This window comes from Ziziphus jujuba, chromosome 12 (assembly GCF_031755915.1).
Source record: "Ziziphus jujuba cultivar Dongzao chromosome 12, ASM3175591v1".
Lineage (NCBI taxonomy): Eukaryota > Viridiplantae > Streptophyta > Magnoliopsida > Rosales > Rhamnaceae > Ziziphus > Ziziphus jujuba.
The window spans coordinates 4,006,451-4,018,686 of NC_083390.1; the positions used below are offsets into that span (position 1 = coordinate 4,006,451).

Sequence of the window (12,236 nt, forward strand, 5' to 3'; positions counted from 1 at the left end):
TCTTAATAGTTGAGTTCTTCAAGGAGTTGATTCTGGCAATGAATCCTTTGGCTCGAGTTGTTGCTGCATTTGACGAGTTAGAGATTATTGATTTCGATTTGTCTCCTGAGATCCTTGAGTTTCATCTGGCACCTTGTCTCATTATTGTTCTATTGTTGGTACATAAATTATCTTCCTTTCAACTTCTTTAGTTTCCTAGTTGTAGAATGCATCTGCATCAAACTCAATGTCTCCACTAATGATTAACTTGATTGTTTCCAGGCTATAAATTTGATAGCCTTTTGATTGCAAGCTATAGCCAAGAAAGATACATTTTTCTGTCTTGTCATCAAATTTGCTTCTCTTTTCCTTTGGAATGTGGGCATAACAAATGCACCCAAAAACCTTAAGATGGTTTGTGGATGGTTTTCTCCAACTCCAAGCTTCAATTGGTGTCTTGTTTTGAATTGCTTTGGTTGGGCATCTGTTTAGTAGGTAGAGTGCAATAGAGATAGCTTCTACCTAAAAACTATTCGGGAGACCTTTATCCTTCAGCATTGTTCTAGCAATCTCCATGATTGTTCTGTTTTTCCTTTCAGATACACCATTTTGCTCTAGTGCATATCCGACTATAAGTTAGTGCTCCATACCTTCATCTTCACAGTAATCGTTGAACTTTTTGGAGATGTATTCCTTTCCTCAATCACTTCGATTTGTTTTGATTTGGTAGCCACTTTGTTTTTCGAGTAAATTTTTCAATTTTTTGAAAATCTCGAAGACTTGTGATCTTTCTTGCAAAAAATATACCTAAGTTATTCGAGTAAATTCATCAATAAATAAGATGAAGTACCTGTTTTGGTTTAGTGATGGAGTTCGCATTGGTTCGCAAACATTGGTGTGAATTAGCTCCAGCGGCTTCTTTGCTCTCCATGTTATGCTTGTCAGGAAAGGTTGTTGATGTTGCTTGCCTTGTAAACACGCTTCACATGTACCATTGATATCTTCAATAGTTGGTAAGTCACGCATCATGTTCTTTTGTTGAAGAATCTTGAGGCCATTGAAATGAAAGTGACCAAATCTCTTGTGCCAAATCCATGAGATGTCTACCTGTGCCTTCATGGCAGCGTCACTAGCATATTTCCATTCTATTGGAAAAGATCTGTTCCCTTTCATCTTTGTTTTTGCAATCTCCATAGCCTTATTTGTCTTGTCATATATTGTACATGAATCTCCTTCAAAGCATAGAGAGTACCTTTCTTTATCATTTGTCCAACGCTGAGGAGATTTTGATTTGTTGAAAGGACTAATCGTACATCAATACTGCCCCGTTTACCATTTTTGGTTTCTACAGCAATGGTTCCTTTTCTTGTAGCCTCTATAAATTCCCCATTTCCAATTTTGACTTTTGTTTGTATTTTATTTAGGCTACAGAAAATACTTTCATCTTTTGTCATGTGGTTACTGCAACCACTATCTAAATACCATGTGTTCTTTTTATCTTCACCTTGTGAGACATAGAATAAATTATTTTCTATATCCTTATTTTCAGTAAAATTAGCTTGATGTGTGTTTTTAAAGCGACAATCTTTTTCAACATGCCCAAATTTTCTATAGACTCTGCACTGTGGTTTTCCTTTAAACCAATAGTCTTTTTCCAAATGACTTTTTCTTTTGCAAATATCACAAGTAGGATATGTGCTATTATTATTTTTTATTATTTCTAGAATTTTCTTGTGGTTTTTTCATCCACCTTTAATATTTTGAGACCGCTTTTGTATTTTAGACTGAAGGACATATTCCAAAGAATTTTCATTCTGCCTACTTAGTCATTTCTCATATGCTTCTAGAGAGCCCATTAATTCTGTTACTGTTAAATTTTCAATATCTTTAGATTCTTCAATAGCAGTAATAATTGCATCATATTTTTCTGTACAACTAATTAAAATTTTTTCTACTATTTCTTTTCAAAAATATTCTCTCCATAGGCTCTCATTTGATTAACTACTTCTTTTATTCTTGAGTAGTAATCTTTAGCGGTCTCATTATCCTTCATTTTTAAAATTTCAAAATCTCTTCTCAGAATCTATAGTTTTATGGCACGTACCTTAACATTGCCTTGAAACTCCTCCTATAGCATATCCCATGCCTTCTTTGCTGTTGTAGCTCCCATACTCCTTTGAAAGATTTCATCGGCCACGGTTTGTTGCAAAACAAACAAAGCTTGGGAATTTTTTTGTTAATTCTCATCAAGCTCCTTTTGATTGTCATCAAGAATGGTAATATCAGCAGGAATAGTGTAGCCCTCACCGACAATATCGCAATATTTTTGGGATCTAAAATAACTAGTCATTTTTATAAATCAAAAATCATAGTTTTCACCACTGAAGATTGGAAATGGAATTGTGCAGAAGGTGTTCTCAGCCATGGTGAACGAAAATAACTACACCCAGTTAATGAACGAACCAGGCTCTGATACCACTGATGGAATTTGTTGAAGGATATTTTGAGTTAGGTGACAAAGGAAGGTAAAAATTGTTGAACTATTTGAATAAAAGGTGGGATACTCTTGGTGGAGAAAAGAAAAGAAAATATAGCTACTTTTTTTTTTTTAATGTAATTGTTATATATGTTGCAGAAGCAATAGCTTCCTATTTATACAAGTGCAAGGTGGGTTCTTTGGCCAACTAAACCATTCATGAATATTCTAGGTTCTACGAAGTCAAGTTTAACTCAAACACTTACACACATGAGGAAGTCAAGTCAAACCTAAACACTCACATACATGAATGTTCTAGAAAGTCAAGTTAAACTTGAACGCTTACACAAAATATCTACATCAATCTCCATGCCTTACTTGCCACCTAAGTAGTTCTTTAATTTCTCTTTAGAAATGTGCAGCATTAATTGCAACAATGAACAACATAAGATTTCCATGTAAGAGGTTGACATTAAGCGGTAAGTTGAATTCTTCTATACTTGAGCTGAAATATTTAAGTTACTCGGATTTGAGCCTAAATTGTTTTAATGGTACTCACATCCCACAATTCATGGGTTCTCTGAGGAATCTAAGATATCTAGATCTCTCACTATCATCATTTTCCGGAATGGCTCCTCCTAATCTTGGCAACCTTTCACAATTGCAATATCTTGATCCTGGTTCTTTTGTAAATCTTAATCTTGGTTCTCCTGCAGATAGTCTTTGGGTATCAGACTTATATTGGCTTCTTAAGCTTTTTTCTTTGCAATATCTAAATTTAGGATTCGTCAACTTAAGCAAAGCAACAACTCATTGGCTGCAAACTGTGAATATGCTTCCCTCACTGTTAGAGTTGGACTTAAGCTCATGTGAACTCCATAGCTTTCCTCACTCTTCTCCATCTGCAAATTTTACTTCACTCTTAGTTCTTGATCTCGGAAATAATCAGTTCAACTCTTCTTTAATTCTTTCATGGTGGTTTAATATCACGACTCTTACAGAACTTCACTTTTCGAGATCTGGTCTTAGAGGCCCCATTCTTGAGATTCAAAGGGGGTCTCTTTGCAATTTGCATACTTTGGATCTAGAAATCTATTTCAGTCTTAATGGGGATATAAAAAGAGTTGTGGATGCTATATCAAGATGTGGTAATGCTACCATGGAGTTTTTGCTTTTGTGTTCTTGCCAACTTAGTGGGAATCTACCAAACTCTCTTGGATACCTAAAAAATTTAAGATCGCTTTCGCTTTCCTCAAACTTAATTTCAAGTTCGATTCCACAATCCTTGGGAAATTTATCTCATTTGGAATCTCTGAACCACTCTACAAACTCTGTGCTTAGTGGGACCATCCCGGGGAGTATAGGACAACTTACTGAGCTACATTGTTTAAGCCTTTTTTTAAATTTTTGGGATGGCATCATAACTAAAATTCATTTCCTAAACCTTACAAATCTATCTTTCCTTTCCTTATCATCTACGACAAATCTTGTTTTTAAAGTCCCAGATGAATGGATTCCTCCTTTTAACCTACAAATAATCCATACCATTAGTTTCCAATTAGGTCCAACATTCCCTACTTGGCTTAAAACTCAAACCAATCTTGCAAGTATAACGCTTTCTGTCAGGACCCGTCCAGAATTCCTCCCCGAAACCCTAGACAAGCCCTGATCCCAGGGAAACACCACCGAACCTTCCAACGGAAAATCCGGTAGCACCTCCCCTAAGGGTAAGACTTACCAAAAATTACCTGCACTGAAAACACACTTCTATACTCATCCCCTTATTCCTCCCGCAAAACTATAAATTGATTTCCACAATTTACAGCACTTCATAACAATAACAGCAGCCCAGTGCATAAATAAAACATAAGTGTCCAAATAGTATACAGAGCTTTATGAAGTGCTAATCAACAGAAATACAACAAAGATGAAAGAAATAATACAGCTGAAATGAATGAGTACAAAGGTACTTCTCGAAACACGATAGCAGCGGAAAATTGGTTCGCTCCGGAAGAACGTCTACCACCCCTTGCACCTAAGGGAGCGGAACTTAAAAACGTGAGATGCTAATCATCTCAATGAGTGACCCTAACTACTGAACACTTTTAATGATAATAATAATAATAATATAACAAATAAGGGAATTGAATTAATACCAACAATTAATAAATAAATAATAACAGTTGGAAATGATAATTTTCCCTCAAAACTCTCACCAATCACTCCGTTGGAAATGTTCCCTTTTTAAAACGATTTCACAAAACCCGATATTCGTACTTCCCGAAAACCAAGGGATCAAACATTTGATAAACAATAAATAAATAAATACCCCAATATATAATTAAAATGTAATAAATTATAATAAATAATTTTTTGACACCTTTGGGGTTTGAAACTTTATTTGAAAAAAATTACACTTGACGCACCACACCATATATCGGTGATGCCCTCCGATACCCAGCGTCCTGAGCACCGACTGGCGGGGAGATTAAAGAGAGAAACTTGCAAACGACACTTCGGCGTCCCGACAGTACCGCTGCTGAAACCATCATCCCGGTCAAGGAGGGGGGCGGCTGTGGCCAATAACAAACTTGCCTGCCCACGGTCCAATGGCAACTCACGGGTGAAATAGTAATACTTGCGCGCTGAACCACATATACATATACCAGAACACCAATACTGTATGAATGCGTCTAAAATAATTATTAAACCAACTGTACCATTTTTCAAAATTACCGTGGAAAATATACCAAAATTTCTCACTTACCATCCCACATATTTTTATTTAACAAATCGGTACGAAAGCATCGATAACAAATAAACCAAAATTTTCTCGTAATACGAGGTTCAACAATTAAAATACCGCGGGCATAATTTATACAATTTAAACGAATATTTTCATAAAATATTTAACCCAATTATGCCCGAAAATAATACTTAAAACCTCGTACGATTATTACCGAAATATACTTTGCTCATGCATAATAAATAAATTAAACCACAATAAAACCATAACTAAATTGTAACATATGAGCATAATTTAAAAACCAATTAAACATAATTAATTGCCCAAAATATTTTTGAAGGTGGGTCACTCACCTTAAGCGCGTAAATCAGCTAAGATCCTCCGCAGGATCAACTCCACTACTCGTACGCGCACCTAAAACATCCACAGTATACCAACCAAATATATTAATATTTTAATCGGGTAATTCCCAAATGGGTACCTGGGGAGCGAACACAACGACAACTAAAAGTTACGAGTTATATATCGAATCGAAGCTTGAGTGATGAGGATCACGGATTCGGTCTTACTTTCTGATGATCGGACCCGAGGTGGCCGGAATCTCGCCGGAAAGCTTTCGGGTTTCGACTCCTCAATTCTCTCAAACCATCACAAATTGGTGGAAAAGGATGCCGCATTCATGTTCAGGAGGTCGAACACAGTGGACAAAGACCGGCGGTGCGACTGGGTACTCGCCGGAACAGTAACTTCCGGCGAGCCGCCGCTGTCACAGGCAACCGTCGCCGGCGGCGGCGCGTGCGGTGGCCGTTGGCTGAGATTTTTTGCAGATTTGTAGATCGAGGGGAGAGGAATCCAACGGGACCGGCGGTGAGGCAAATGGAGGCTGGACGGAGGAAAAATCGGGGTTTGAAGAATTTCGGCCCCTCGTTGGAAAAAGCTTCGATCCCGGTGGGTCGGAGGTCCGGTGGCCGTGAAATTTGGTGGGTAGGCCGGACTTGAGGAGGTGGTGAGGGGTGGCTGGCGCGTGTGGCCTGAAAATGGCCAGAAAGGGGTCAAAATGGGGTGGCCGGCGGTGGAGGGAAAAATCGCCACCGATCTTCGCCGCCTCGATCCGGGCGCATCCGGCGACCAACGACCGTGAAATTTTGGGGTTTTGTCGGAAATGGGGAGAGGCGTCCGTCTGGCTGGCGCGTGTAACGTGAATCGGCTGGAAAATTTGAAGATTCTGGCGGCCGGTCGGTCTCTCTCTCTCTCTCTCTCTCCTCTCTCTCTCTTTCTCTCTCTTCCCCGAGATTTTTGTCAAATAAAAGCCACCGTGTGACACTGTTCATTCCACATGGACCAATCAGGTGCTGACACATGGTGTAACTGTGCACTTAAGCCAGATATAATAAAATATTACGGTATCCGGCGAACTTCAAACGTCCATAACTTTTTAACCAAATGTCCGATTTAAGCGTGCCGCTAGTCTATGAACTCGTATCGACGAGTACTTTACAACCATACAAGAGTCAAAACAAAATTACACCACAAGAAAAAGTCAACTCCCGGCACCTTTTGGACTGTTTGCACCTCAACTTGTTTTGCCCATAACTTTCAAACCGTAGCTCCGTTTTCGACATGCTACTAGTCTACGAACTCGGGGCATCATGCACTTCGCCACGGTACCCTGGTCAACTAGAAATTCCAACTGGGACAAAAAGTCAACTTTTGACCCGCTCAGTCAACGGTCAACCTCGGTCAACGTGCACGGATTCCAGTGCAATTTGGGATGGGGTGTTACACTTTCTAATACTGCAATTTTCGGCACGTTACCTGACTGGGTTTGGAAATTCCCTTCATGGATGTTGGGATTAGATCCTTCCAGTTAATATCTATTTGCATTGTCTACATTAGATCTTTCTGGTAACTACTTAAAAGGAGACCTTCCCAGTTCATTATCTTTTGGCTCATTACGCCTAATATGGGTGGATTTGAGCTTTAATTAGTTTCAAGGGTCAGTTCCATGCTGGCCTAGTGTTAGATTCCTGTATTTAAGGAACAATAACCTTTTAGGTACCATACCTTTAGAAATGGGCCAAGTAATGGCAAAGTTACTAATCCTGGATCTGTCTGGAAACTTTCTAAATGGTAGCATCCCTCCTTCTATAAATAGACTTAAAAATATGGCAACTCTTGATTTATCAAACAATAGTTTATCAGGAGAAATCCACAACCATTGGACGAACATGCAGATTTCTGGGATTGATCTATCACGAAACAAATTATCTTGGTAGAATCGCCAATGAAATGTGCTTGCTAACTTCATTTTCGTCATTAAGATTGAGTCGCAATTATCTTTCTAGAAAGTTGTCTTTGTCTTTGCAAAATTGCTAAATGCTTATAGATACACTTGATGTTGAATATAACAAATTTTTCGGAACCATACCAACATGGATTGGCCAAAGGTTTCCTTTAATACGGCAATTACGCCTTCGACATAACTATCTTACTGGAAATATTCCTCAACAATTGTGTCAGCTCATTCATGTCCATCTCTTGGACCTTGCAGAAAATATCTTATCTGGACCAATCCCAACATGTTTGGATAGGATGATTGCCTTCAAAGTTCTAGTCTACTACGCCAAAAAGTCACTAGCAATACCATTACTGGGACACCAACTTTACTATCCTGGGTATACAAGTTTGGTTATGAAAGGAAGACAAGACGAATAAGGTGATGACCAAACTGAGATAGTAAAAGTGTTGGATTTTTCAAGAAACAATCTCTCAGGGAACATCCCAGTAGCAGTGACAAATCTTTAAAAATTGGGGAACTCTAAATTTGTCATGGAATCGGTTGATAGGAAATATACCAGATAACATTGGAGACCTCAAGAGTTTAGAGACTCTTGGTCTCTCATGCAACAATCTTGAAGGTCCGATTCCCATAAGCATGTCTTCTTTGACTTTGTTGAGCCATTTGAACTTGTCAAATATTAATTTGTATGGACCAATTCCATTATCAAATCAGTTCCAAACCTTCAATGATCCATCTATCTTTCAAAGGTAACTTTGGACATTGCAGTTCACCGTTACCAACCAAGTGCAGCTTAAACTTAGTGCATAAGGATGGCGAAACAACAGAGGATGATGAAGATGGGTCTCTGTCTAACAACTTCTGGTTCTATGTAAGCATGGGGTTGGGACATCTTTGGGTTTTAGGCAATCTGTGGCAGTTTAGCGATAAAAAGGTTTTGGAGAGGTTCATATCTTCGATTCCTGGACAAGACAAAGGATAGGATCCTCCTAATGGTTACATTGAATGTGGCTCATTTGCAAAGGATGATGAGGAAGATGGAAGACAACTAAGGCGGTACGTACGTAATTAGAGAGATGTCTTAATATTATCTATTCTAATATATATCTTATTCCAAATCTTATTTCTTTTTAATTTATTTGGTCAGCGCAGTTAATGTCAAAGAAGATGCTGAATAAAGAAGACAAGTTCTTACACTTGTTATTGTTGTTGTTGTTGTTGTTTACTTGCTAGCTGCACTTTATGTCATTCTTGGCTATTTATTTAGTCAATTCTATGAATGTTTGTTCATTTAACTTAAGTCTAAGGAGTCTTGAATATTGAAAAATTTTATGTCTGTGCTGTTCTTGGCTACTTCTTATTTTTTCTGGTCGATGCAATGTATGCAATGTAGTATTTATGTTCTTTATATATATACATATATCTCTTAGCAATTTAGGTTCTATAATCAAGTAATGTTTTATATAAATATCTTTCATGTGGGATGCTAGCTCTAGTTCTCTTATCAGGATTTTCAGTGTGCATATGTTCAGTTGAAATCATGCACGAAACATGTGACAATCCTGTCAGTGACAATCCTGTCAGTGCTGGTATGCTGGTCCTCACATTTCTTGTAAATTATATTAACCATTCAAATACTTGGAAATTGATAATATTATACTTATCCTACTTCTAACACTTTGGTTACTCATTTAACACAATACTCTTAATTGATTTCTACCCTCACGGAACCAACTCACAAAAAATACCCATTAAATTCATAACAAAAGAAGCTAGAAATTGTCCCTGAAGTACACACATCCTCCAAGCAAACTGATAATCGAAACTTATTTCTTTTCCTGTGTATATATGAATCTAATAGAATCAGAAAAGAACCACGAATTACTCACATACAACTATAGGTTATATAAACCCCAACTAAAGAATTACAAAGCAGGGAAGAGCAAATTGACTTCCAATTATGTTGAATTACAAGCTGCCTATCTACAGAGGAGCCAAACACCCACCAACATTTTTCTAGGCTAGATTTGGTATCTTCTTCCTCTCAATAGATCTCAAACTTCAAACCAGATTTGGGAGGTGGCATTTTGTAGTTTTTAAAGCATTTCTTTTCCTAGGATTGGAATTTGCAATTGCACATGTTTCACCATGGCAAACAAAATTTGCTACCGATACATGTGGCCTTTCTGGGTTTGTAGGGAGATCAAGAATGGAAGGTTTGGCTTCTAGTCTATGTTGTAAATTTGGATAGTCATCTAGGAGGTCACTACTAAAGCACTTTTGAACCAACTTGATAAGTTGTTTCTTCACATCTATGGATGAGTTTTCGTGTATGGAGTTGAGTGAACCATAAGCACAGCGAGACTTCTCAAGCTGTGGTATCCCAGTTAAACTGTTTTTACAGTTTGGAGTTTGCTACAAGATGGTGTATTATCTGCAAAAATTCAATGCTAATGAAAATTCAAAGCTCTAGCAAACTATGTCATATTTTGCAATTAGAAAAACAAAGTTTTCCAGTTGTAACATTAACGTATACTTACCACCATTGATATTGTAGCAATCTTCATAATCAGTTTCTAACCAGGGGTGAGAATCGAAACACATCTCATCTTTGCGACCTACAAACATGAATACAATTGGTACACTAGTTATACATTAGGTCCAAATTCCCCAAATAAATAGTCCTATGAGCTAGAATAATATGTTAAATACTATGTGGAAAGGTATATAAAAATGGAGGCTTGGATATTCAAATGATAATGGTGTTGGATTAATGCTCTTGGAGCAAGCTAATTCATGATTAGGAGCCTTGATTAATAATGGGTCATAGGATCCCCAAACTAGCTCATTAAATGACAGAGCTCATTTAACTGATTATTAAAATACAAGAAGGAGCCCATTAATTAGGCCCAAGGCGTTATGAAACCCTACGAGGATTAGAGTTAGCAGTCTATAAATACACTGCTTACTAGCCTTCAGATATAATTGTTTACGTATTATTTTCTAAAGATTTAGAATCTCAGTAGAAGATAAAACACCTTGAGTGAAAAACAGAAACTGTGAGTTTCAAAGTGTTTTTCAGATTAACCTTGTTATTTCTTTTGTGATCAGGTGCGCCCATAAGCATATATGTCACTTAGAGAATAGTTTGGAAGGTTCTATGTAAAAAGTTAGTACACTTAATGGATAATGACATAATTGATCACATACTTTATTCAATCTTGATTAGGCTTCCACTGCATGTATGATTCCAACAATTAGCATCACAGTCAAGATTGAATCGATGTGTGATAAATCGAATCCATTGTTTATTTTTCATGTATATGTGATGTATATTAGATGTATGGCACTTAGGATTCTATTACTCATGTTATTTATAATTTTTGTATTATGAATGAAATTTTTGTATTCATTATATATGGTAAATTTTTGCTTGTATTTTTTTTTTTTTTTAGGATATAATAAGGAGGCTAATCATAAGATTAAGTTTCCTCCTTGATTGATTTATTTATTTATTTTTCCTGTAATTTTTTTATTAGAAATTTTATATGTAAATTCAGATTTATTGGAAAAATATATAAAAGTACTCGAGAAAAACTATGTATATGTGTTGTTCATCATATTTCATACTGATTGAAGCTGCGTTTTGATAAAACAACACCAGAATTAGATGCAGGACACAGAGGAGGATCAGTGGGAGAAAGATCGCCACCGGAAGCCACTGCACGCACGTGCCACCCAAAGTGTTTGTGAGTGGGCTTCACACGCCTAACTTCAGACAACACGTGGGGCCGCATATGGCTTAGGAATTAGACCAATTTTGGTCGGTTGGTTCCTCCGGCAATGGTATATCTCCCCCTAAAATTTCGTGATTATCCAAGTTTTGTGTGGCGACTGGCAAGGTTTTGGTGCTCGGGTCAAGAGGGAATATGTTAGGGTTTTGCGTTTTTTGGGCTAAAAACCCTAAAAATCAATTCTAACTTGGCCCACACTCCACAGACTTGCAAGACCTGAAGAAAAAAAAAAAAGTACGGGCTAGAAATCAAGTTGGGTTTCTTGACCCTATTGGGCTTTTCTAGGAAATCATGGATTAGGATCTATTAATTATTCTATTTTATAATTGTTTAAATTATATGGATATAACATGTGATATGTGCTTAACATGCCATTTAGAATAGATGGTACCATATAATTGCATCATTTGATATATACATGTGCATAATAATATTTTTTTAATCTAGATAATATTATTATGGAAAACCCTAATTAATTAATGTAAAATATTGAATGGGTGAAGGTTAATAATTAATTCAATTAATTTGAAACTTGAGGCTCCAATAAAGGTCCAATAATAAAATTTATGTGATGCCCCAATGGATAAGCATGATTGGATTTTATTGGATTGGATCTAAAATAATTTCAAAATTTTAATGAGGTTGTACAACTCAACATCGACAATGCTTAGATATTAAAAATAATTTTGAAATTAAATTAATGGTCATTATATTAGTAACATTAATAATCCTCCCAACGAGGCTCTGTTAGTATTATTAAAAGCCCAAAGATTATTGAAACAATGGTTGATTTCTAAAAATTAATTTTGAATGATATGTGTTTATGTTATCTAAGAAGGATCTGTTTAAGGAGGTAGGTTTTTAAGGAGTCTTTGACCCACCTCACCTTTCCTGAGAGCTGACTTGGTAGGACACTATACATATCGGGTTCAAAAAGTTTTA

At 36.8% G+C, this 12,236-nt stretch overlaps 1 protein-coding gene across 1 annotated transcript; it reads left to right on the plus strand.

Annotated features, from left to right (window-relative positions):
* The first annotated feature begins 3,083 nt into the window (after nt 1-3,083).
* Nucleotides 3,084-8,482, plus strand: LOC107428333 (receptor-like protein EIX2). The gene is made up of 3 exons (XM_016038853.3): nt 3,084-3,603; nt 7,588-7,876; nt 8,269-8,482. The coding sequence occupies exons 1-3, from the start codon at nt 3,084-3,086 to the stop codon at nt 8,480-8,482; spliced, it is 1,023 nt and encodes a 340-aa protein (XP_015894339.1).
* The last annotated feature ends 3,754 nt before the right edge of the window (nt 8,483-12,236 follow it).

Bases quoted from the DNA above. Each gene is read 5' to 3' on its own strand.
- LOC107428333 (XM_016038853.3), top strand. From the start codon at position 3,084: ATGGCTCCTCCTAATCTTGGCAACCTTTCACAATTGCAATATCTTGAT. The intron at 3,604-7,587 runs GTAATGCTACCA...AAATGCTTATAG, and splicing joins GGATGCTATATCAAGATGTG to ATACACTTGATGTTGAATAT. The intron at 7,877-8,268 runs GTATACAAGTTT...TGGACATTGCAG, and splicing joins CACCAACTTTACTATCCTGG to TTCACCGTTACCAACCAAGT.